Source organism: Pseudopipra pipra, chromosome 4 (assembly GCF_036250125.1).
Source record: "Pseudopipra pipra isolate bDixPip1 chromosome 4, bDixPip1.hap1, whole genome shotgun sequence".
NCBI lineage: Eukaryota > Metazoa > Chordata > Aves > Passeriformes > Pipridae > Pseudopipra > Pseudopipra pipra.
This window is the reverse complement of record NC_087552.1, coordinates 62775502-62802830: the sequence shown is the minus strand read 5'-3', so window position 1 is coordinate 62802830 and position 27329 is coordinate 62775502. Positions and strand designations below refer to the sequence as shown.

General features: G+C 35.4%; 1 protein-coding gene across 1 annotated transcript in view; it reads left to right on the top strand.

The window, feature by feature from the left end:
* STX18 (syntaxin 18) overlaps positions 1 to 27329 on the top strand; it is a 60274-nt gene that overhangs the window by 12048 nt on the left and 20897 nt on the right. Inside the window, exon 2 of the mRNA XM_064653245.1 lies at positions 21487 to 21554. Within this exon, the coding sequence (XP_064509315.1) occupies positions 21487 to 21554 (68 nt within the window). The remainder of the gene's footprint in view (positions 1 to 21486; positions 21555 to 27329) is intronic.

Here is a 27329-nt window from a genome sequence, read left to right as displayed (position 1 = left end):
CTGCTCCAGTGACCTGTGACTCTGATCAGTCTGACCTTGCACTGCGAACGTATGAATGTTCTCTCTTCGGTTTTAAGAATAAAAGGACGTATAGGAAACAACATGCTAAAGTTGTTATTCTAAAATAAAATAGCCATATTAGACTTCGCAGGCTGCTTAATCTACCGTAGAAGCTTGTTACTGTGAAATAAGCAACCACTTTTTAATGTTGGGGTTTTTTTGTCAGATTTCTTCCTCACAAATTTCAGAGGATGAATTATGTATAAAGATGGTTAAGTGATTTTTGGTTTTAAGAGTGAAGAAATCAGTAATGGATATGAGGTGTTCATTGATTAAATAATGCTACCTCACTGTAGTCTGCATACTGGCTCTGTTTCACCTATATGAATTGGATATCTCCTTTCTTTGTTTTTTATAGATTTGTGTAAAGACACAGTAAGTGAGAGTAGCTTATTGTAAGAATACACTTTATTTTTCTTGATGATGTTGTTTCCAGTTCCCAAGATTTTTAGTTCGTTGTAAAATCCATTAAAGTGTAGATGGGAAATACTTATGAATACTGTTCATACTTACGAATGCTGATGGGAAATACTGTTTCTTATGCTTCTAAATATGATATAAGGAACTGTACAGCAAATACAGGAAAATCCTTATTTGAGATAGTGAAAATGTGACGGAGAAGAAAAAAGGAAAAAATATCAGAGTTAATTAGTTGTTCTAAAATGTGACCTAGTGTAACTTCTTATATCCTGTTTATTTTCTGCCATGTTACAGCATGCAGAATTCATGGTGCTGTGGCCTGGATATTTAGCTATATTAGCTTCACAGTTTATTGTCTAAAAATTACAGTAGTTTCAGGAGCAGTTTGTGGGTTCACACAAAACACTTGAAATACTTACAATTTTATTTTGTAAGAAAAATAAGACATTTTTGAAGCGAATTTATTTTTTTTGCTTACAATGAAGAAGAAGCCTTTTTTATATAGAACTTAAATAAAAATCTAGATTTATTGAATTAAGCATACACACCCCATGTCAATTCTAATATGAGTATTATTTCAATTTTAAAGAAATACGTTTAAAAGCATCCATTATAGATGTGGGAAGGAAGATAGGGCAAATATTACATGGATTTTATCTTTCGAGTAAAATCGCGTGCTCGTTTCATTTGTTTGTACACGGTTGTTACAAAAACCCATCGTCTGTTTGTTGAACTGTTTTGAATAAACTGATTTATATCAATCAATTCTTAAAATGCAGTGGAAGAAGTTTTTTCTTTCAGTGAGACTTTTAAGTTGTGGTAGGAATTCTGTGCAGCCTGCTGGTGATGGACATGATCTTCTGTCTGAGCAGGCATACAAATAACTCTGTTACTTTATTGCATCTTTCTGCTGGGGCTTTGTGGTGGTTGGTTCTGCCTTCAGGTTATGTCCCTTCTGTGGAGGACTTTGAAATAATATGAATAAAGTGTTAATCATGGAAACTACATGAGAACTTGCTTTTTCATTAGCCTACTTGGAGACAGAGGGAGATTATATTAACGTAGTCCCAATTATCCTTATTACCGGTGCTTGAATACTGAGTCTCTGTCAGAACAACTCTGTAGATGTCTGATCCTACAAAGATAACTTTTTTGACTGAGTCTGAGACTTTGCTGGTGAGATGTTGTTGTTGATTAAACACAAATGTGATGTAACAAAAAAAAATGCTTTCCTACTGGAATTTTATAAGCAAGATGATTGTTGTAATACAAATAAACTGAAACTCTTGAATATAAGTTTGGAATTAAGTTTCCTACGATTTTAAGACTATGAACTGAACTATTATATTGCCTTCTGATTGCATGGTGTGTTTTCTGCTTTAAATTGCTATTCCTGTATCTCTGAGAGTCTCTAAGTGAGAGCAGAGCTAGATACCCTTTGTAGAGCATTTGAACTGTTAACTAAGCAAAATGAAATCCTGGTTGTACTGAAACAGGCTGCAGAGTTACGGTTGATTTAATTGAAGAAAATACTTTGCAAAAAATTCTTAGGAGAATGAGAGTTTAGTGCTCACTTATTGTTTGTTCCCCATTTGACCTTGAGAGAGAGTGAAGATGAAGGTTCAAATCAGAGCTTATGGAAAATGAAGTTTTCTCAAGTGCTATTTAGGATTTTTTTATTAAGATATGTTTCTCATTTTTTTGTGTTTTGCAAAAAGTAAACTGATTTAGTTGGAACTATTCAATCATTGTTCAATTGAGTCCTAAGAGAACATTCTCCAAATGGGAAGGAATTATGAATAAGGACATTTCTAATTTGTGTTACTTATTTGTGTTTCCAAAGATATTCTGTACCCTAAATGATAATAATTCTACAAATATTTATGCGTAACAGTTGTTGAGTAAAACTTGCAATTTTCTAAAAAAGTGTAGTTTTGAAAATCTGTATGAGTTGTAGCAATTAACCTACATGCACATTTATAATTCTAGAAAATGGACAGCATATTACATTCAAAGACTGGATCTGATAGATCCAAATTGCTTAAAACATCAGTTATTGAAGATGTCCCCCTGGGACTTTGAGAAACCATTTAACAGATGAAAGTACATTTTGAAAAGTTTGACCTTACAGGCAATCATAAAATGAATCAAAACAGTTCTTTCCTCCTCTGAAATGTACAGAGCCCATCTGTATCTAATCCAGTAATTATAGACTGAGTTCAATTACCTTTTCAAACTTAGAGCAGACTGGAGACTAGGCAGTGAACAAACATAGGGTTTTGTCTAGACCTCAATTGACCACAGTCTAAAACTTGCATTTACATCTAATTTTATTTTTAATGTCGTTTGATAGTTTTTAAAGGATTTCTTTTGCTACCTAGTTGCTAGATCATGATGGTTGTTACTTGTTGACTTAGTGTTTATGGCTACATTTTTAACCAGGTTAATAAAATAGTTCTGAGTCCTAATGGTTTACTGGATAAATAATTTTAAATTTAAAAAAGTGGGTTAAACAGCTATTTTGAATATTTAATATTGCTACAATGAAATAATGAAAGAATCTGAACAAAATTATGTAATTTAATGTCTGTGCTCAAATCTATATTTTTAATGTTCTGATTAAAACACCCACCTTTGAAGTTTTTTGCTCTTTTAGAAAAATGAACCCCAGACTGCTCGACTGCAATATTACTGGTATTTGACACAGATTAAAAACTATGCTGAAAATAGATTTTCAACTATTTTATTAATTTATTTCAGAGCAAATAAACTATCCATTCAGCCCTATGGGCAGTGTTCAAGAATACAGCTACAAGTTGTAGCAGTTAGTAAAGGTTATCACTTAGACCACTAACTTGAAGCCCAGGCATCTTTTGATATTATCCTACAAGCAAAACAAACCACATAATATTTATCTAGCTGGGAAGTATCTTGTGCTGCATTCACTGTCTGACATAACATTGCCAACATGATGCTCTTATTCCTCATGTGACAGTTACGTGCAGCCTTCTCTGGACAAGTGTTCTCTGCAACAAAGGCGTGTGTAGTTTGCAGGAACCAGCCCCAGTGCACAAGACTTTGGTTGTTGCAACAATACATTTCCTGTCTCTTGGACAGCAGTGGAGGAGCAACGACTAAGGACAGAATAAACACTTTATGTTTAACTTTTTCATTGTACTGCGTGCTTTTGATGGAATGGCATCTCCTGGCAAGTGAAGGCTATGATAATTGGTGCATTTAGTTTAACTTTCTGATTCTTAATAGTAATCACTATTTTGTAGCAGTTGCTGTAATTAGTTAAGAATGTGGTTCACGATGACTTCCAAGTCAACACTATTTTGTGAATAAGGCACACTGTTGCAATGAGTAGTAAATTTGACATGACAAGCAGGAGTCTTTTGATGTTTAATTGGTTTTCCTTGTAACACTTGTGGAAAAAAAAGGATCTAATGAATGTTGCGTTGACTGTAAAGCTGTAGGCCCAAGAGATTGCATGGAATGTATTTTGTCTTTATATTTTGTAAACATGGGAAAAGTTCTCTACTATTTGTCTTCTGGGTTTTTTTTGGTTTTTGTTTGTTTGATTTTGCTTTTTAGTGTGTTGTAGTTTTCTGAATGAATGATACTGTTTTGAGGAGGTAATCCATATGTAAAATTATTTTTGTAATCATAATTTTAAAGCAAAATTTGTAGTAGTGTAAGACCAGAAAATGTAGTAGTTCTTGGTATATAACATCAGTGGTTTTTTTCCTCTCAAAAAGGAAGGACTGCCATGCACTGAGAAGTCAGGAAGTTCAATTTTCAGTTGCAGTCCTTTCATCACAATCCTATTTACAAAACCACTCAGGAGTTTTTTTCTCCCTGCCTTAACTCCACATCAGGAGCCAAGAAGACCTTTCAGCTGTTGCAAATGGCAAATGTCATAATCTGTTGTACAACTGTACTTGGTTTAGTAGATTTATCATAGAAGATGCTGTCTAAAAACATAGAACACTTCCAGCAAGCCCCCTTTCACTTTTTTCCCTCCTCCTTACCATAATGTCCATAAGAAATAAAATTCACCTAGAAATTCTAGTAAAGTCTGTGCTGCCATTCAACGTACCATCAGACTTTGTAATTGAAAGTAGGGATGGTTGATAAAAGTTCCTGAATTTTTAATAAAATTTTATTATAGTTCATAAGGCTACTACATCCAGGATGCTGGATCTGTTTTTTGGGCTCTGTTTCATTTTATAGGGCTTCAGTGTAGTACAGAACTTCAGAAATGAAAACATTTTAGTGTAACAGCTACACCGAGTGTGTTCTGAGAGTAAACTAACGCTGTACCTGTAGTCTGCACGTTACCTGAAAGAGAAGTCTAGATTTTGCACTGTGTTTACTCTGACCTAGATAATTTTAGTTCTAAGGTGTAGTGACACTCCTGACCACAAATTCAAAGGCTACTAACAGTAACTTTTTAGGAGTTATGCCTCCTGCAATAGACAAAAATTGTTTTACAGGTGAAATGACTGTTTCATAGTCTGTCTCAAGATTTTTCATGACCACATCAACTGTTTGTCCCAAGTGAAGGTTGGTTGGTTTGATTCCACCTCTTTGCTCATTAGGAAAAGGCCTTTCTTTTGTGACTGTTGCAACAAACTACTGAATTTCAGTTAGTTGCTTGCAGTTGACACTGCCTAGTAGATTTTCTGCTGTGTGCTTTGCATACACTTTATATTTGTACTGTAAGAGAAAAATAGTATTACTTTAAAAAAAAAACAAACCCTGTGTTTTCTGTTTAATGGAAAGGGAAATTTTAAAAGTGAAAGTGTTTGTTCTTTGTGCTTCAGTGAGTATTTGTGTGTTGGCTGTTTTCAAACCAGATAACTTCAGTCAGCTCTTATAATTGTACATGTCCACTGCCTCAGAGCACACACTCCAAACCAGGCATAGAGCACGTATCTTTTAACTGCCTCTGTTCAAGTAAATGCCTTTCATTTTACTTGTAGGATCACCTTTAAATCGAAAGGGAACATTAACTGTATTATTATCTCTGAAATTGACTTTGGAAAAAAATTGTGGTTCTTCAGGAGTCACCCCATTTTTTCCTGTTTCACTTATTTAAAAGAAGTAGCTTTCTTTTTGCTTTTCATTTGTTCCTTCCAACTCTGACTTTTTTTGACAGTGTGTTTTTATTTCTGGCTCTGTATATTGGATTTTGTCATAGTTCTCTGTTGGAATCTCTCACAATATTAGTGTCACTGATTACTTATTTTTGGTGTTTACTTATCATTTAATTCCTTTGTTACAATATCTATTTCCTAATTTTCAACTGATTTTCTCTACGTTACAGAATTAGTAGACACTTGTTTATTTGAATGATAAGAAACCATTAACTACATGTAGGTTAATTTGGTTTCCCATAAATATCTAGTCAGTTGTTTTACTTTCTTTCTGCAGCAGAAGACAAGCTTATTCTTCTTGTTGCTGTCTAATTTATTGTATAAGACAAAGAAATTAAAAGTGCAGTCTATGTGAAGCCTAATCTGTGTAAATAATTTTTCCTTTTTTTTTTGTTGCCTGTCTTGTCCAGCTCTTATTAGACTTCTTCCTTTTCTTGACTTCCTTAATATCATTAGTTAGTATTAATAATGGCTACTAATTAAGCAGTAAAAAGATGCATGCAGTCATTAAAGCTATGCTTTTATTTTCAAAAGTGCAAATTCCTCAAATCAGTTTAAATAAAAGAAAAACCATCTTTAGTTATTTAAACTTCATAAAAAGTCACAGTTCAGCTAATTTGAGACAGTGCAACTAGACAGAATGAAACAAAGTTACATGAGTAAAACTTTCTATTTAGACAACAGGTTTTATTTTCCTTCCCTTTGTTTTTCTATCCATAGTCATTTTTGTCTTTTCCATGCTCACTGATGCTGTAGTCAGACAGACACTTGATTTCCTTATTGCAGGAACAAAATTTGAATTGTTATGAAGGGAATGGAAGAACATACGGGACAAAAAAGAAAAAAATACCTTCCAACTGGTTTAGATATCCTGAGTTAAAAGTATTTGCACCGCTGCTATACATTGTGTTCAACAATATGCTTTGCCATTGGTATGACATAAGAGCTGCAGGCATTTGAAAATGTTGTGTGTTTCTGTGGAGAAAAATTGTAATTTTGGGGATTATCTGGTTCTAATGCTGGTGTACCAAGAAGTAAAATGTGCTATTAAAACATGAGGTCAGGTTAATCCTTTCTTGCTAGCATATATATAGCATACAGTGTTTTGTTTAGGCTGCTTTGAACACTTTCAAGGAGAATATTTTATATCTTAAGAGATTTATTAATTGGTTTGGAGGTTTTTTCTTTCCCCATTAAGTGTGAGGTTTTAGGGTGTTTTTTGGGTTTTTTTTGGGTTTTGTTTTATTTATTACACTAAATAAGGATCCCATTCTTCCAAGTACATGCTAGCTCTTGTGTCTCTGATATGTCTTTCATTTGCGCTGAAATTATAATTATTGCTTTTATCTTGGGTGTCACAATGTTTTGTGGATTTTCATTCTTTACCTCAGACCATGCCCTTCTGCCTCTGTTTTTATTCCCTCTTCCATCTTCAATTCTTACCTTCCCACACTTTTCAGTGTTTCTTTTATTTTTCACCCCTGTGCCACAGGGAATTTTACCAATTCCTGTTTCATCTACTCATACAGTCAGATATCTGCTTGACATTTACCACATAATTTTGACCAATCCCTGTGTGGTAAATTCTCTTCCCAGTATTACGTTCTTGTGTTCTAATTGTGATTCATAGTCTTAACATTTTCATCTTAGAGTTGCTAGTGAGATAACTCCTCAGCAAGGAGGTACCTCCTGTTGACCTTTCTCTCTTCCTAAGTTCATGCCAGTGCATGAGCAGAATATTGAAATACTGCTGAAATGTATTCCAGTAATACTCATTCATGTGTAATGCAGAGCAGAACTGTGGAGCAGTTGTATGACATCTGTTAAATCAGGTGTTTGTAGGTCAAATAGAAACTGGAAAATGTAGTATTAGTTCTGTCCTTGACATGAGAGACTGTTCACATAATTTATATGAGAGCTGTGAAACATTCTGTGGCAAACTGCAGTAGCATTTTACTCTAACCTTGAGTGAAAATTGTGTACAAACCAGTATCCATCTCACAAGAGATACTCCAATTTCTCTATCTGCTTGTCTGCTGAAACACGAGTGTTTTCCATCCAGTTGTTCTTTTATTTCCCCACACAATGCAGTAGCATTTAGCTACTGCAGCCTAACCTGGCCAATTTAGTTGTTATGGCAAAAGACACCGAGGTAACGTTGATTTCTTCATTGTGGACAGGCTGGTGAGATACAGTGAAACTGCTTGATGGACACTGAATCTTAACACAAAGCTTCTTAGTAACTCCTATGGCTTAATCTATAAATTTGTCATCAGTTGGTACGTGTTTACTTGTTGACACAGTGGTGTTTTAGTTCCTTGACAGTTTCTTCTTGCCCTACATACTACAGCAATGCCCATACATAAATTAGCAGTACGTTGTGAAAAGCAAGATCTCTGAAAATGGTAATATCTTTGAAATGTTCGTGTGCCACAAGCTATGAAAAACTGTGATGTTGCCTGTGAAATATATCTTAAAAAATTGGACAAAGCAAAGTAGTTCCTGTTTTATTCTTTCTACCAGAGTGTTTCAAGTAAAATACGAACTCAAATTCATTTGGCAAAATAGTGGTTTAAGATTTTTGTCTTCTGAAGCTCTTCTCCTTCATTAGAGTTTACAGAATAAGCACGACCTCTTTCATCACACTGGTAGTTAATGTGATCTTATCTCAGCGTACTTAGGTGCTGGAGAGCTGACACGTGCTCTCACTGCCAAGTGTTTGTGAACAGGAATCTGTCAATAAGCATGTGTCACTGTGTGGTTCATGATCTTGCTTCCTAAGATTGTCTCACAGCTGGCTGGGCACTTAGTAATTTCAGAATGGAGACTGCATTCCCTTTGGGAGCAACCATGAAGATAACACTGTAGTTTGTAGCTCTCTCTTCTTGGAGGCCTTTGGAGGTGACTGCTGTCTGAAAGCTCAGACTTCATGCAGCAGTATACAGTGGTGGTATGCCTCAATGCAGATACTCTTTGCTTTTATCTCAGCCAACCCTTTTATTTCCTCTTCTTGTGTATCTTGATTTTGCCTTAATTTTTTTTATTTGTCTCTGTGTTCTCTCCCTATTTACATATTGTGTATTTTCTGTGCATGAGTACCATCAAAAAGCTACCTGCTACATGACGTTGTGGGTTCCTATGAATTTGAGACTTCCTAGAGATAGATACAATGCTTTCAGAAATGAGTAATACATTGCAGGGAGAGGTAGCCTGTTACAGGAAACAGGTGAGTTAACCAGGAGACAAGAATGGACTGTTGTATTCTGAGTTGTCAGGTATGGCCTTGCAATGTTCACTTCACTGAGTCTCTTCTTCCCCATCTGTATTACAAGCCAAGGCTCGTTATGTCCATGTGAGCCTTGGTTTGGCCGAGTCTCCGAGATCGTTCTCTTTTACGTACTGAGAGGTAAGAAGAGGGGACCAGAAGCTTGTATCTCTCAAGGACTTTAGATTTGGTACTCTGGCTTATGAACAGTTACTGTCTTATTAGAAACTTCTGGCTTTTAAGCAATTTAATTTTCTTTCTTTCTCTTCTTCGGTAATATACGTGTCATTGTATAATAGACAGAATAATTGGGTTTAGAGTACAGAATTCAAAGTTTAGCTTCCTAATTGTAAATAAGACTGAACTTTATTGTTTTTCTAATATGGTCTGATAATTTCCTGTTGATGTGATCAAGGGAGGCTTAGAAGGTGGCCTTACATACAGGTAATATAACAACTGCAAATGCCACAAAACAGTTCATCATAATACATAAGGGAATTAGAGAAATTATCTATTAGGTTGTATTTCTTTTGATAACATTTCCTTCTACTGTATATTTCAATATTTTTCACAACTTCTATAAAATTTTTGTGGCTGTTACAGATGTTCCCACAGGAAACTATTTCAATCTATTGTGAATTTTTTTCTATGTTTTGCACTCTGTCTTTTGTTTTGATGTTATATTGTGAAGCATATGAGTGTTTCCTCACGTGAACTTCAAGTTCTTTTCCTTGCTTTTTGAAAATACAGTAAATGCTACAACTCTTTTAACTCTTACGTAAGTGATCTATAAATACTTAATTATTTAAACCTTGAAGTTCTTCATGCATTACAATTGTTGTTGAGGGTCAGTATGCTGAAATGTTTCATGCAAACTTGTAAATACTTAGTCTATGGGAACCACTGTTTTGTTCTGAACATAGTCATTTTTTTTAGCTGTGCTGACAAATGAAACTGTTTCTCAGTTTGTGCTTTTTTATTCTTCTCTGCTATTCCCAAACTTTTTACATGAGAAACTCTCAAAAATTTTCCTGCTGTCTTCTTGTTCACCTCACTTCGTAGCAGTTTCTCATGATTGCTCTTATCATTAAAACTGTTTCGTATATTTAACTGTGGCTTTTTAAATCTGTGAAGTCTGTAACCTTTTCTTTTTACTGATTGACATATATATCAAGTAAAATTAAAATACTCAGAAATCTGAATACTTTGTTCAAATTGGTTAAATGAGCATGATTAAGTTGTAAGAAGTAGCCCATCAAGTAAAATCTTAAGACTGCATACAAAGCTGTCTGTTGAAATAAAAAAGCAGAAACCCAACTTTCGTTTGCAATAGCACTGTTCTGATTTTCATTAAATAAATTATGTTTTACTCTATTTTGTTTAAACTCAAGATTAATTTCTATGGTTACAGCGGATATAAATCTCAAGATTGCCTTTAAAAGGGATTGTTTATTCAGAACAGGACTGACAGTCTCTCCTTAAGAGAAGCTATTACTTAATTTTATTTTTGTAAGTTTAAATGCTTAAAAAATATTTGTAATGATACCCCAAAGGCATCATAAAAATGTAAAAATAATTATACTCTAAAATTACCAAAATTACAGGAAGTGAACATTTAAAAAATCCTTCTGAGATTCATGACTGAGAAAAAGTGAGAAGGGAAAAGTGCTTTACTTCACAACTTGAAATCTTGTCAGGAGTTTCTGCTTTCAATGATTAAAAATATATTTTTGAATTGTCAGCATTACTCAGATGCGAAAGAATAGCGTTGATTTCCCTTTTAATTACAGCTAAAGCTTCCTTCTCACAAATTCAGCAAGGACTTTCTTGGGAGAAAGTTCTATGTGACTACCTACTGGATTTTTTTCAAGTAGGAATTCCTCTCCCCCGTGGTAGAGGCATTTTTTTCACAGGCAAACCAGCTGGCAAATACCCCAGGGCAGATCAAAATCAGCATGAATAGCATCTTGTGATGAACTAATTCTGGAGTCCTGAGATTTTTTCCAGACACTTCATCTGATACCTTGGGAAGCTAATGGTCATTTGGTAGTTAACTTAATGGAAATATGAAAGGGTGATGTGCTCTATAAGGAAGGGATTATTCTCTTGGACTTTGGTCATGTCAGAAGATTCTGGAGTGGGGACAGAGTAAGGTACTTTTGTTCTGTGATGCTTTTAGTCCCACTTCTGCTCTGATAAACTTCTTGCCCTTGCTGTAGAGTTGAGAACCTGTTATGGTTTGCCTTATTTAGCATTGTATAAGACACTTCTATTTCTTAGAAAGTGACAGGGTGAATGGAGTGGGATAATGTTATAAGACTGGATTTCAGACTGACTGTTAGTGTCCCTGTTTGGTCCTATTAGAAGGTCTATCCTTTTTCTTTGCTGTTATTTTTTTCCTTACCTCAGTTTGCTGTTATAAGGACCAGTGGATCCCCAGGTATGGAGGAGGGGTTTTTTGCATAATTCTACTTCCTAGGTGCTCTAACAAAGGAGTAGTGAGTGGCCTGCTTAGAAAAAGGACCAAAGCAGACCATTTGAAGTGAGGTGGCACGGAGAAGATCCATGTGCCTGATTGAGAAACTCTGGATTTACTGAGAATGTGAACAGCCTCTATCAGTGCATCACTCCACATCAGCTGTGTAAGGAATTACAGTTACCAGGGCCCAGTAAGTTCCTACCATTTAGGGCAGAGGATCCAGGTCTTGGTTTCCTGTTCCTTGAGAAGAGGGGGCAAAAAGGGCCCTTTGTTTTAATTTTTCTGAACATACCATAAAGCACTTGGATTAAAATCTTAATGTGTACAGAATTAGTTTATTTCCACTATGTTTATTTACTGCTTTTGTGCCTGATCTCTACATGTTTTTTACATAAGGGTTCATAAACATGTTTTTTTACATAAGTGTTCATAAACATCTCATTTCTGACTGGGTGTTTTCTTGGTCCAGTCCAGTGTTTTAGTGGGGGAAAGACTTGGTGTAAGTGCTAGAGCAACCACTAAAGTAATGTTTAATATGCATAATATAAATGAAAATGTTGAAACATAATAAAAGGATTTTTTGCACTAAGAACATTGTTGTAGCGGTGATGAAAATCCAGAAAAATGCTTGGACACCGAAACAGAATGCTGCTTGTCCCTCTGAATCGTATCTGACAGGGCGGTAGGATTTTCAGACAGAATGAGTGCTGTGACAGTTCATGCTCCATCAGTGTAGAGGTGCAGGAGTGTAAATACCCCAAAGATGTAGAATTTGGAGTGGGAATGGCCTGGCAGAGCAGTGTGAGGGAGGCTCTGCTCCGGCTGCGGCTCCACTGCGGCGGTGGCACAGCTCCTGCCACGGGCTCAGCTGCTCCAGTGGCCTGTGATGGCTTATGCTGAAGCAAATTCACCTTAGTCCCAAAGTGAAGCACATGCACGTGTAGCTCTCTGAATTGCACTGCAAAAACTTGGATTCTGAATTTCATAGTGATGGTCAGAAAGAGTAACCTTCTATTACTGTATATCTGTTAAATGAGACTGGAAATCTCCCTCTATATCATAAAACATCTTTGAGTCCAGAAAACGTACTAAATGAGTTCAGACTGTGAGAACAAGGGACAAGAAAAATACTGCTTACAGAAAAACACAATGTTGAATCCAGTTACTGAAAGCTTGTAAATGGAGCATTTTGAACAGCAATGGTAAAGGCCAATTATTGCAAATATGTATTTTGACCAATTTCCTTTTATCTGTCAACCAAAACATTCCCCACAATTGTTGTGGGGTTTATATTTTAGTCAGTGAGGTTTTCGATGATCATGTAAAAATATAAATGTTAAAGAAAGTTATGATTAGAGTTGGACAATAAACAAGAAAAAGAGAAATAGTAAGTTTTATTAAAATCAGATGTTGTGCTTTTTTTTTTTTTAATTGAAAGTATTTGTTGCCATGGAGAATAAATGAAAACTGGTTACTAAAACCATTTACCGTGATGTTACATTGTAGAAAGCCTACTGTTAATTTTTTCAGGAGGTCACCTCCTGTTCCTCTTGACTCTGTACAGATTATTTTCAGAATATTTAGATGTGGTTCTCTATGTGATGGTATCAAACCAGGATGTTCCCACAAGACCTAAGAAAACAGGGACAAAGTTAACTCAGACTTCTGTCTTAAATTCTATGTGCATTTGCATTTTTCTGGTTCAGAGTTGAAATTAGGTGTTTATAAGTAATTATCCTATAAGATTTTTTTTCTCTATTTATAAATGCCTGAAGTACAAAGCATTAAAATGATTTAAAGAATATATAATGTATTTTGGGATAATTTTACTCCTAAAAAAATCAGTGACTTCTGAGTAATTTTTCTGTACAGTTGGAGTTTGCTGTTGGTACCATGCACATTTTTAAAACATGCAGCAACTTCATCCCCAAATAATACCCCAGTAAAACCTTCATCCAGTGATAATATCGGGTACTTACAGTCTTTATTGTGGTCAGTGGGGGAACTGGACCTTTGAGCTCTTAGATCTTTTTTTGTGTCACTCTTTTTAGAAGAGCCTTGAACAAAAAATGTTTGCAGTTGTGTCACAAAATTACAAGTAGAATCTCTTCATTGTACATTTGACCAAATCTTATGCCAACTCTGGATTACTTATAAGGAAAGCGTAGTAAGATGAGCTTTTATAAGGCCACTAGTGAGTTATTTACTACCAAATTTTGTATAATAAACAACGAATAAAAAATAAAAATAACCAAATGCAGATCTGAAGTGCACTTCAGAATATTTCAGTATGAACTGACAGCAGCATAAATCAACGAGACAATTTTTGAAACAAAGGCAGATTATATAAAATATGTTAAGTAAAGCAAGAATCCAAAAACAAATATTTGTTTAGAGTTGACTGTTTTTTTTAATATAGTGTACAGGACAGTGCTTTTTTACTTTTTCCTTTTTGACAGTTTAATATCAAGCAAAATGGAGTGTTTTCTGCTCCAGACCAGGTGTCAGGAAATTGGCTTTGCTTCTTATTGCAGTTTAGGGGTTTCTTAATCGGTTTGTTACTGGGCAGAGAATACTGCCTGTGGTATTCTTAAGACAGGTTTTAACTTCCAATATTCCACAACTCCTAACGCAAACTTCTGCAATGATTCTTTAAAATTTTGTTTTCATTTTAGAAAAAAAAGGGCTATTTTAAATCAGAAAAAATACTGAAAATATTAAACATTTAAAAAAATATTTTTAAAGTTTTGTACCATCTTTACCTCGAAGATTCAAAATGCCTCAGTCTTCATTTTCATGGCTTTTATTTCAATTAATTCAGTTTTGAATGCTCTTACCCCATGTACCACACATTTTATTAGTATGACCCCCCCTTATTCTTGGTTAATTCCTTTGCTCCGAATGCAAGACTACTAATAAAATGCAATTAAAATGTTTCCCTGCCCTTTGCTGCTGCTGTAAGGTATATGCTGATGTAAAGCAGAAACTGAACAAAGTCACAATTTTCCTGAGATTAGAGGTAGCCAGGCTGGCTGTCTCCTCGCCTCCTGCTCCCCGCTTCCAGCCCTGGGCCACCCCCACGCCACAGTTTAGATATTATTTGCTCTTTTGGGTCTCGGATTACGAGAGCAATTGATCTGCGTGACCTATTTTAGAAACTTTCATATTTGCTGGGGAAACCTAAACCAAATGTATCCCCTCAAGAGACAAATCAGCCGAAAACTGGCGGGTTGACATTTGGAGGCAGCAAATGTGCCCCTGCCGTGAATTCTGGGGGGACAGCACCACCTCATGGGCTTCTGGAGAGTCACCAGCCAAAGCCTTTTAAAGAACTTTGAAGTCTTCCCGCTTTTAAATTCAGAACTTCAGCTCCTGATTTAAACTTTGGTTTAATTTAATTGGTTTAATCTCTGTTGCATGTCGTTGGATCAGGGAATTATATAATTTTGTCTTTTGAAGGTTCCAATTTCTGAAATGTAGAATCCAAGTAACAGTATTTTGAAAACAAAAATCTTGTCTGTTTGTAGTAACATCCAGCAGGAGCCTGTGTTGGTTCAATGGGCTGACAGTGCTTAAAATATAACCTAGAAGGAAGCTGTGTGGAACCTAGCCTTTCATGTGTTTTATTTTTAAAAAGTTCATAATTTTATCTAATCAAAGGTAGTTTGTACTGGAAAACTTCTCTATGGGAGTAATTTCTGCATCAAAGGTTTTCTGACTAGTTTTTCCCACTTATAATAGTTTAGGTAAGACCCTAAGCTCTTAATTTTAAAATTTATTTAATATGAATTGTGTGTATAGTATCTGTTCTGTTTGGGTTTTATTCCAGATTTCTGAAAACGCTTACCTTCATTACATGCACTAACCATGGAAAATTTCATCTGGTGGTTGTTTTTTGATTTTGTTTTTTTTCTTGGTTTTGTTTTGATTTTTGTTAATATGGTTTAGACACTGGAAAAACAAGCTTATATTCTTGCAGCAATTACTGTATCTCCTCCTAGTACTGAGAGAGTACTTTTTTTGGTCAGAAACATGTAGTCCCTGTACATCTTCTACTACCTTACTGGAATTCTGAATTTCTTCTGAAATAGAGAGTGGGTATGTTTGGGTCGACTATATGTTTGGAATTGAAAACATGATAGGCATCTAGATATTCATATTATAACAATTAATATTTTACAATTTTTGTAAAGGGGATTTTAGAATATAGTCACCTACTCATGAATCTGTAGATAGACTATATTTAGGTAAGACACTGGACATAAAGCTTTTCAAACATATTGAAAAATGTGAAATTTTGTTTAAGCTTTTTCTTTTCTTTTTCTTTTTTTTTCTTTTTAGGGTTAATAAGAAACTTCAGCCAGCAGTGCTTTTCAGTGTTGCTGAATCAACAGTAAATACCATGTCTCTCATGACTTTTACAAAAGCCTTTCTATTATGTTTTGATTTTAAGTATTTTTAAAGTTTCCTTTGACAAAGTACACCTTTTAAAAAATTCAGAGCGGCAGTATAGCGCAAAGTGTCCCAGTCAGTTTTATATGGTAGGAAATACTTGCTTATTGTTCTGACGGAAGAGTAAATTTGATAAAACGCTATATTTGTTCAATGGCAATGACTATTCAGCACGGTTGAATTCCCTCTACAATATGTCACGGGAACCTACTCCAATCATTTTAATCGTAAACAATGCTGCTGCTTCTTGCAGTGGGTTAAGCGTATGCAAATTGGAACCTACTGTTTCATGAGTGATCAATTCTTTGTTGGGAGTGGAGAGAAATGCTGGATGTATTGCTAAGAGACTGAAGGAAGCGGAGTCAGCGGCTTCATTCTTAAGTCTGTGCGTCTCCTCAAGATGCTGCTTTGGAGGGAATGCTTTCCTATTTCTCATCTTATTTAATAACACAGCCTGCTCTGAAATCGTTAAAAACATCTCTAAATAGAGGAACATCTACCATTTCTAGCGCAGGCCCCAAGTATAAATAGAGCTGTGCATGCCACCTGTGGTAGCAGATGGCAGCCATTCAAGGCTTCCTTTTGTGCCAGACCTGCATTAGATGCAATATTTGCTTTTATGTTTTCATAGGAGTTGCTTAAAAAATCTATAGCGACAACAAAACACAGATATATGTATTAAAGAGATAGTTTACGAACTGGAACCTAAAGTAACTTTTAAAATGTCATGTTACAGGCTTTAATGTGAATTTATAGTGGTTTTCACTTGCACGATGCTGAGGCTTTTGTTGCCACAGAGTGGAAACCTGCTACTGCTTCACTGTAGAGAATCAATTGGGTTTTCACGATCAAAACTACACTTGGGAGTTGTTAAATAACACCTGGAGTTTCCAGATTCAGTACCTGATCTTAGGAGGTTATCATGGTGAATTTTGTAAGTTGTAGTTAAATATACCTTCATACATGGCCGATGCATCTTGTAGGAAGTTTCCTACTAGTGCTGTTCAGCTTCTGCTCTCCCTTCTGGTGATACAGGTATTTGTGGAGCTGAAATGAAAAAAAACCAATTCATTCTATTTGAATTCAAGCACTGTAAGCCCCATTTCTGGAACAGTAATTTAAAAAAAGTCATTTCAATGTTTTGGGGTGTGATATTGACCCTCAAGGGGAGTGCCAGTGGGAAGGGGGAAGAGAGAGACTCTGGAGTTTTCTAACTGGTCTTCACTGTCAGAAGGAATGTAACCTTCCATATTCTGATAGTGAACAGAAGCTCAAGAAGATGCTGTTGCTGTAATGATATAACTGGTACTGGCAATATTGTGAGGAAAGGTCTTTTATTCCCCTGATTCTAATAAAAATGTCAGTTATCTGGAAATTCAGTAGTGTTCTTCCCTCTAAGGTAAGTTTAGTCTTAATGCAAGAGTGCTGCAACTATGAAGGGCCTTTCTCTAAGCCCTCCTATCCCTTTAGGGGAAAAAAAGGAAATAATTTCTTTATTTCAGGGTTGAAGGAGAGGCTTTTCTTGGCTCCAGACTTTCAGAAAAGAAGAAAGCTATTTTTGAGATGCAAAGAATGAGAGGCATGACAAAAGGCCAATACTGAAATGTGTGCTGCTTCTTCAAATTGCTGTTATCTATCCTTTTGATGGGTGTGTCAGCTAGTGGTATAAATATTTTGAAAACATGCGTGTACAGCAAATAGGAAGTTGCAGTTATGATGGGTGGGGAAATGGAGTGACAAAAAATGGATGTGCTGAAATGCAAGTGGGATTTAAAATTCGTCTAGATCTACTTGAAAGATCAATTAGAGAAGATAACAAAAAATTATCCCAGAGGCAGTGAAAATCAGGGGGAGAAAGAGAGACTGGCCAAGAAAACTGTCACAAAAGAGCAGATTTTGTAATAAAGTCAGGTTCGGCCAAATTCACGAAGTTATCTAGTGGTATTAAAACCTTCTGAAAGTTAAAGTATTCTGTAGCTATTTTAATATATGTACTGGGAACCAGAGCATGGAATTGGAAATTGGAAAATCCCAGAACTTTAATGCAGCCAAATTGTGGTTATCAGGTAGTCTTTGAATTGAGTTCAGCCACAGCAGATTTGAGAAATCATTGTTCTCATGTCAGATATTTTTATGGTAGTAAATAGAAGATGGTACCCTTCGATCAGAGGGAAGTCAATTTGATGCCTTTAATTAGGTCAGCAAAGGGAAACTGATAATGGCATCAGCAGGACCTGACTCAGAAGTGGTCCAGGATTCAGAAAATATTTTAAGGGGAAAAAGACAAATAGAAAACAAGATACAATGAAGTATAATTTGCTGTCTTACTAAAAATAGAATGTGTCCAACCAACTTGGTGCTTTAAGAAAATCTGCTTTTCCTTGGTTAAAATGACCTGAAGTCTGACGGTAAAGTGTCTGCTGAAGTGCCAGCAGTAAGTCTAGAGGAGATTACCAGAGGAAATATTAACGGAATGAGGTGAATTAGCAGCAGCAATTCTTCTACAGTAAAAGAAGTGTTGGACTGAAGAGAGGTTAATGGGGGAATTATTTTTTGCATCCCCTAAAACAAGAGCAAGATGAGTTTAAAAATCAGTCCCACAGTAAGACAGACTGGTAAAATTTACTGATGAGGGAATGCTGAGAGGAAGGAGAGGGAGAAGTGATACATTACAGCAAGTACTGAATGACTTTGGGGTCTTGGAATTGTGAGAAGAAAGAAATTCAGGAGTAAGCATGTATTCAAAGACGTCATAAATGGAAATGGTGGAAGAAAAGCTATTTCCAGCTGAGTTACAAAGTAACTAATGCCAGTGAATGCCTTCTAATTATCTGCATTGGAAAGGGATGGATACAACTGGAACAAATGCAAAGGAAAGCTGTGGGTTAGGCAACTTCAGAACTATTTCTTGAGAAGAAACTAAAAGATTGGAGTCAGTTGTCTTGGGTACAGAAGTTAGAGAAAGATAGTTATTGACAATAAAGTCAAACACACATACAGGGAATCAGAGCTCTTAAGTGAAAGGACTGTTTTGAAGCAAGAACAGATGAATAAAAGTTGGTAATCAGTAAACCTGGAAATTAGACGTCCTTATTTGTAATACCAACAGTAGGATTCTAGTAAAACCATTCAGTTGTAACCAGGAGAAGCCTTTATTACCTTTAGGCTGGAGCTTGATAACTTTGTAAAGAGTGTATGGTGTGCCTCTGATAACCCCAGAATAATTGCAGCTTGATGACCCTGGAGATATCTTCAAAGTTTATATCTGTATAATCAGTGATATTTTGTGACTGTAGAAGATTGAGCATCATACAAAAAAACCCAATCTTTTTATTTGGATAAAATCCACATTAATGCTAGTGAGACCTCCTTTTTCATAAAAATTGTTTCATTTTGTTGATGTGGTAATGACAAATTGAATTCAAAGCTATTCCAGTAGTACAATGTAAAAAGAGGCAAAAGAGAAATATCAGCAGTGCAGGATCTCAGAAGATGCTGTTAGAATTTCGGGGAAAGTAGAACAAGAAGTCTCACTTCTGATGCAAATCTTGGGAACTAAGAGCTTGGTGTGAGTATGGGCATAATGGTGTCATTCTAAATTCATGAAAATAGCTTTACAAATGGAGGAGAGGCAAAGTGGGGTCAGTGCAATTCAAACACACGATGACAATTTTAGCCTAAATAGAATGCTCTTTGTGACTAGATGAATTAATTACTGTAAGACAGTGTTCTTGCTTGTCATTCTGATTCTTTCTGCTTGTTAATCACTCCTAAATTGTAGCTATTGCAGTAATATTAAGATTTATTGCTTACAAAATTTTACTAATCTATTTTCTAGTTTAGCATTTGTTCACATATTAATGTAAATGTTTTGAACATGTTTCTTGTTTTACATTTCTGTTTTGTTTTCTGTACTACTTTCTTTCTGTCTATTAAGTATTATTGTTCCACTGAAACACTGTATGGCTGTTTTAAATGTTTTGCTTTCATAGTCAAGCTTAATTTACCTATTCAGGAAGTTTGACGACATACCAAGTCTGAGCTGAGGAAGAGATTACTGTACAAGTAAGGAGTTCAAGTGGCAATGAGAAGGAACATCTGTAGGATGGGTTAGCTTACTTTGTGTGCCTCATTGGACTTGCAGTGACTGTAGTATTTCCCTTTTTGTTGTGTATGATGGTGCTAATGCATGTAGGAAACTTCGGATCTACTGGAGTTCTGGCAGAACTCAGTTTGCTGTGAATGGGATGAAATTCCCTGAGCTGTTAATCACACAGAAAACTTTAAACATGGAAACTGGGGAAATTGTTATCCAGTATGATGAGTTATAGTAAAAATGAAACAGAGCAAATAACAGTAGGGAGATGGATACATCTTTATTTGCACACAGAAACATTTATTTTGAGTTGTACAGATCACTGTGGTCTTATATATAAATTTTTTTCCTCTTTTTTCAAAAGCTGCTGATCTTTTGAAAAAAATAATTGGAGGAATTAATCTTCTCTTTATCCAAGCTATTCTGTGTTCCTTCTCTGTGTTTTTTTGTTTAATTACAAGGACCATTTGCATGAAAATAGGATTTTAAGAGTTGAACAGCTTCTGATGCTTTTTCCCAGTGGAGTAAACCACTGTTTATTGCATTTGTAAACTAAACCAACTTTTGTTTTGTGAAATTCCCTGTATGCTTCTTTTACACTGAATTATTAATGAATATTTAAAAATATGCTTTAAAAAGGTTCCCCCTGGATCCCTCTGAAAATATATACCATTAATGTATAAAATTCTCCTCCCTTCTCCCCTCTCCTCATCATGTCATCTTCAAGACCTGCCAGGGAAGTCATACTGGTAGTCATCTCGTTTCTCTGACAAATTAAGCTACATTTTCCAAAATAAGCAGCATCTTATGCTACACAAAATCTTTTAAATCAGACTAAAGTATGCAAAAATTCTTCAGATTTTTCTTTTCTTTCATCTTTCCGAAGGATCTTTGTAAAGCTTTCTTAATAAAGAAAGTGAAGTGATTTATAGTAAAAGTTATCCACAGTGAGGTGGAAACCCAGAAGTAGAAATTTGATTGGGATGTATGCTTTGGAAAACTTATAATGATTAGGAGATGATAGAGATGCTACTTCAGTTTGGGCACAAACTGGTCACTGTATTATGGCAAAAATAGAAAGGAGAGGGACAACACCTTTGGCCCATGAGTTCTAATAACTTGAATATTTATGTTATAGCTCATCAGTAAAGAGTTTAGTCTAAGTCTTCCAAAATTAATTTATTTCCAAAGTGTACATTAAATTCTGGATTGACAATTTAGATACTATTTTGTCATATTTAATATTTTTAATATTTAATATTGTAGTTATATTTAGTGTTTGGTTTATTCTTTTTGGAGAGAAGACATGTATTATTACTGTTTTTAATCTGAGCTTAACCTTCATACAGCACATCTTTTTTAGATTATTTTTGTGTATTGACTGCTTGGAAAATGTGAAAATTCTAGTATAAAAGAGTAAATTTTATTATTCCATTCAATTACAGAATAAATAGTTTTACAAATTCATGTTTGAAATGTGGAATACTGAACTTCAAACGTAAAATGATTAGTTACCTGACTGAAATTTTAATTACGATTTTTATTCATTTAGATTTCTCATATTGGAAAGCTGAAAGATTTTCTTCTACAACACAGAAAGGACTACATTAATGCTTATAGGTAAGTGTGCATTGTGTTTAAATAGATTTATTTATTTTTCTAAAGATTTATAAAATGAACAGCTTAAAAACCTATAGGCATAATGACAAAAACCAAGACAGAGCATATCAATTGGCTTACTGTAAGCTACTGTAAGATGAGGAATAATGCTGTCACAAGAAGAGAATGTGCCTGAATAAAATGAGACTCAGAGTTTGAAAATTATTTCTGGCTCTTAGGAGTGAGATCTGAAACAAAACCTGGAATTCTGAGTCCCACACCTTTTAAGGACCTGCAGAGTAAGTTTCTGAAGTGGTTCCCGAGACAGCAGGGTACCAGATTCAGTGATCTGGTTTTCCCTTTCACCTGTGACACTAAACCTACACAAAGTGTGCAGTCAGTAGCCTTGGCTACTGGAGGAGAATGATGCAAACTTTTCAGACTCTGGAATACAAATTCCAGATGGAGGATACGGTGTCAGGGGACAGCAGCACAATATTTGTTTTTCTGTGACAAAAGCAGTAGGCTTCATCTCTGCTAGTTATTCCTGTGTGAAGCAAGTTTTGATTCTCTTCAGCCATTAGGAAACATTCCAAACTGCTGTATCTGCTTACTGCTGACAGCTTCAGTAGTGGGATTTTTAGAAGATTAAAATACAAGTTTACAGGTTGGCGTTAGGAAAAAAAAAATAGTGTCTTGTGGTCTGCAGATACTAAATCAAGTTATCCTAAGAGCTAAATGTTACTGCAACTTGTATTTTGGTGAACCGAGTACAAGTAATAGTTTCATTTGAGAAATGTAAAACTTGCTTTTTAATGAAACTTTGTTACATGTAAACTTAGTGAGTCAGCCCTGTCTGCATTCCAATTCTGCCACAACCCTGACTAAAGCTGAGCTTGTCCTTCAATCAAAGTGGAGAAAATGCAACCTAAAGTCATCTTGGGTTGAAAGCTTCACAGATAGCAAATAGAAGTGGTATCCAGACAGATATCCATTCCCCAGAAGACAATAGAACAGATGAGCCAGTCAATATTGGAGGAACAGTCTTTCTGAGAAACAACTTCTGGGCCTGAAAGGGTCTGTCACAGCAATAGCAATACTGCCCAATTAATGGAATCAAAATGTGTTGCTAAGTGAGTTACTAGAAGACTTCTGGCACCCTTTTTTTGTCTCCCCAGGATTTTTAAAAGCTGTATTTTGTTGTTTCAAAAATGAAACCAATAAGAGAAGATGGCATGTTTTATAAGTGGGAGGCCATGGGAACTATTCGTAGTTGGTGAAAATGAAGCTTGGGGGTGTCAATTCTGTGTGTGAGGTGGAAGAGGGACTGCTTTTCCAAAGCAGCAAGCAAAAGTAACTGTACAGTTATGTGTTATGACTGGCTCCCTGCTTTTCAATGCCTGTTGGAATAGGTCATGAACAACACTAGGTGGAGCTAGCTATTTAATACTGGAATAACTGGGTTTACTCTGTGAAAACTTCGTGTGAATGCAGAGGTTGAGAAACTGCAAATAACTGCAGTAAGAGCAGTCAGAGGCAGTTAAACTTTGGATAGTTTGTATTAACTGTTTGTATTATGTACTGTGCATAAAATGAAAGTGATTAGAGGACTAAAAATTTGTCCAAGTTATTTTGATTTCTAAAAGTTTTTTATATTCTTTTTGTAAACTCTATTGTAACAAGTTATCATGGTAGTTGTCAGTGTTGTTCACACACATACACCCCACCCTAGGGTATTCATTAAGGAGAGGAAAGAAGTGTCATTTCCTTTATTAAACCATAAATAATCCTGCAGATCTCATTTGTGATTGCAGTTGATCCTGTCCTTAATGGTGAAACTTAAAATAGGTAATAATGTCAAATTACATACTAGATTGTTTATGCTGTTCTACTTTGTGGGTGCAAAGAGCATCACAGCATCCATGCTGTCAGTCTGACAGTCTTAGCAAATGCCTCATTCAAAAGCAGTTTCAATAACTTTTCAATACTTACATAATGGGGACAATTTTTGAACAATTTAATATTAAAAGGCTGTCCTGAAACTTACGTAGGAGATTTAATTTTGTTCTTGAAATTTGACTACTCTGTATTTTGTCAGTCCTGCTATTTGTTTGTCCAACTAGCACAATGAGTTGGTGAAATTCAGCTTTTGAATTACCAAGTTGAATTATTGTATGCCTTTTAAAACTTCCTCATAATCTACTACATCCAGGTTCTTGGTTGCTTCTTTGACCTTACTGTTGCAGACTATAAATTCTTTAATAATAGAGTTTTTATTTTTGGCATACATAAAATATCCTGCTATAGAGGGGATGTCTCTAATTCATTTTTAGAGGAAAATTTTTAGCAATGAAAGTCAACTGGAGGAAGGGTTATTTGAATGCAAGGCCCTGACCCATTTTATCAAACTTAAAATATTTAATTGAAATACCTAAATTGAGCCAAAAAACCCTCAAGATTGCTTATTCACCTTCTTTCTTCTTGATTTGACTATTATTTACAAAATATGTAAATGGCAAAGCACACGAAACTATTGATGCAGTGATCTAAACTTGCTGGCTTACAGGCCACTGCACTTTTATCTTCTGTTTATCAGGATTTACTTACTTTCTCTTACATGTAGGTTTTCACTCCTTTTAGATGAGGATTGTTCTTACCTTCCCATTTTTAGTGTATTGACTGCTACACATTCTCTGTATTCTTTCCCTCAGTCCATTTGCTGTAACACATCCCTACATTGCTTTTTACACTGTGCTCCATGAGATCCTGTCTTCAGTCTTTGGTAACTTGTCTGATGTTTCATCTGTGAACAACTTGTGCCTTCCTTTCATCATCAGCTCCTTCATGCTTTTGATCACTGAACCACCAAGACAGTTTGTATATTTGTGTTAAATATAGTTTGAGGAACTAGTGCACTAGCACTTGGGAATTTGAAATGGTTTTCAGGACTCCTCCACAGCCTCCAGTTTCTCTGAAGGCTCTTTCAAGGTTTAGACAGTTTAAAGATTCCTACTCTTTTAATTAGACTTCGGAAAGAATTGAGAGAATTCCAAATTCTGATCACAGAACTCCTCATATGTAAAAGGAAAATGTTTGAGAGAAGAGCTTCCCATCTGGAATTAGTAGGCATCTAATTTATGGTGTTTTGCAACTGCAGAGATACTTATGTGGCCAATCAGTGTGGTGTAGATGGCTTCTGAAAAGAAATGATACTTTTTCCATGGGAAAGGCTGGATGAGTGGCTTCTGATGCGTCTTCATTACGTGCTTCTATGGTCCTTCTGTGCAATTAAGTGTTTGAACATTTCAGTTGCAAATAATATACTTTGAAAAAATTCTGAACAAATTATCTGTCTTAAAAAATAATGTTGGTGCCCAGTAATTATACCTCCTGCCCTAGGATTTATCTATCTAAGCATTTATCTGTCTAAAGGCAGTAAATCAGTTACATCATTTGCCGCTTAATAGAAAATCATTGAATGCTTACACAGTGTTTCATGGAGAGTGTTTCCGTGTCTTTAACAATAAAAGAAAAGAAGCAGCCATTAAAGGACTCTAAAAATACTGTTTTACTGACTCCTGTGCTGACTCCAGGCTGCTTTCTTGTCTAGACTTAATCGTATTTTTACAAGAAGCAAGATTTTGTTTGTTATACTGATAGAAAACGTAGATGATCTGTAGACACTTTCTTCCTGGAGACTCTGTAGAGACTTTCTTTTCCTGTTCTCTAGGGAATTATTTTCAAATTATGTATCTTTTCTTTTTTAATTGCACTAAGTTAATATATCCCATTTCAGAAATAGTATTTTTTTGCAGTAGCACTCTGGAATTTCTCAGCAATATTTTACAAAACTGAAAATGCTAATTCAGGTTTGCCTGTACTGCCTGTTCCAGTAGCTGAGGCTTCCACACAGAATTAAAAAAATATATTTTACATAGGTTGTTGTGGAATGTTTTGTCATTTGAGTAGACAGGCTTTTACCTCAGATTTACATCAGACAGCATTTAGATGGAAAAGGGCGGTAAATGAAAATGCACAAGGCTTTGTTAAATAGGAAATCAAGCAATTTAAAACATGCTAGATGCCCAAAGGGAAGAGGTTCTAAAATATCTGCTGTATTGTATTTGCAACTAAGGTTGTACAACCATGTACTTGAATACTTATGAGGAGCATTTCTTTATATATTTGCAAGGTAGTGTCTGCAAGTGGTAGGTGGGGGAAACGTCTACTAAAAACAGTGGGTGTCAATATTTTAGAACTGATTTTTTTTCTGCTTATTGCTTCTCTCTCTTTTGTAATACATTGTTGGAGGAAAATCAAGTTTTTCTTCTTGATTTGTTGTCTATATTGAATTAGTAAGGAGAAAATATTTTATGCACCAGCAGAAAGTTAGTAATTCCCAAAGCTGACGTAACACCTCCATCAGCTCTTCTCCCTTGTGCTTTGCCAGCAAAATAAGCTGGAAGGAGCATGGCTGAAACATCCAAAAAGAGAATTAGTAGTGCTTTGCTTGCTTTTAAATATTTCTTTAAATGAGATTTCATATCCTCACTCTGCTTCTTCCTTTTTCCTTATCCATGCTACTAGGATAATTTTTTTACACTAACTTACTTTTGGTTTTTTCTTAAGTCTCTCCAGTTTCAGTATATTTGGGATTTCATAGTTGTTCTCTTTGTTTGATTGTACTTTTTCCTCTTCTCTCCACTCCTGTCCCAGTTAGTGTTGCAGTGAGGTGGTGAAATAAAACAAAGCTCCAGCTGAGACCTTGCCCAAACATAAGGATAGCAGAAAGATTGCTTTTCATTATACTGTATTTATGCATCCCATTGTAATGATGACTTTTTATGCAACAACATGTTGTTGTTATGTTTGGTTTATGATCTAATATGATCCCAGATGACTTTCTGAAGTACTCTTCCCTACTCTGTGGGTTCAGTTAGTTGTTCCTGCTGCAGCAAAGAGCCTCTGAGCATTCCTTACTGGAATTCTTCATGTCATTTCTCCAGTTTGGCAGTATTGTTTTGAATTGAAGTCCTGTTCTCTTGATACAGTTTTAATTTGCTTAACTTTATGCCTCTGCAGGTTTAGTAAGCATATATTCAATTCTGCTGAATTGTTAATGGAAGTATTAAATAGCATCAGATTTAGGACAAAATCCTGTAGAACACAACTCAGTGTGTCCTACTGTTTTGGTGTACAACTACTCCCAAGTTCAGCTTTTTAGTTTCAGATTCATATGGTGCTTGTTTCTTCTAACTCATTTATTCACTAGTAGCTTATGAGAATGTTATGTGAGATGGTAACAAAAGCCATACTAAAAAATATAACAGTGATTGCTTGTCATCCATCCATAAGACCTGTTACTGCATCCCAGCAGTAAATTACACTGCCTGCAGCATAGTCCTGATATGATCTTGGTTACTGGTGATCTTTTTGTTCTTTCATAAGTGCTTAAATGTTACTTATTTATTCTTACATTTTTCTAGGCTGAGTGGTCTGTAAGTCCTCTGCTTTTTTTTTTTACTTTAAGAGATTTTTTTTTTAAGATAGTTGCTAAACTTCATCTTTTCATCAACCTCTCATTTGCTTAGTCTCTCCTAGTTCTTGGAAGTGAGGATACATCCTTTCATTTGATGCATTTCCTGTTTTATTCCAGGACTTGGTCTTATGTTTCTGATCACTGTATGAATGTGCAAAAACCCTGGGCTTTTTTGGAAGTTGGTTAGTTCCATTCAAGAGCACATCTTTGTCACACAGATAGGAGGGATATATCAATACCTTCAGCATTATTCCAGG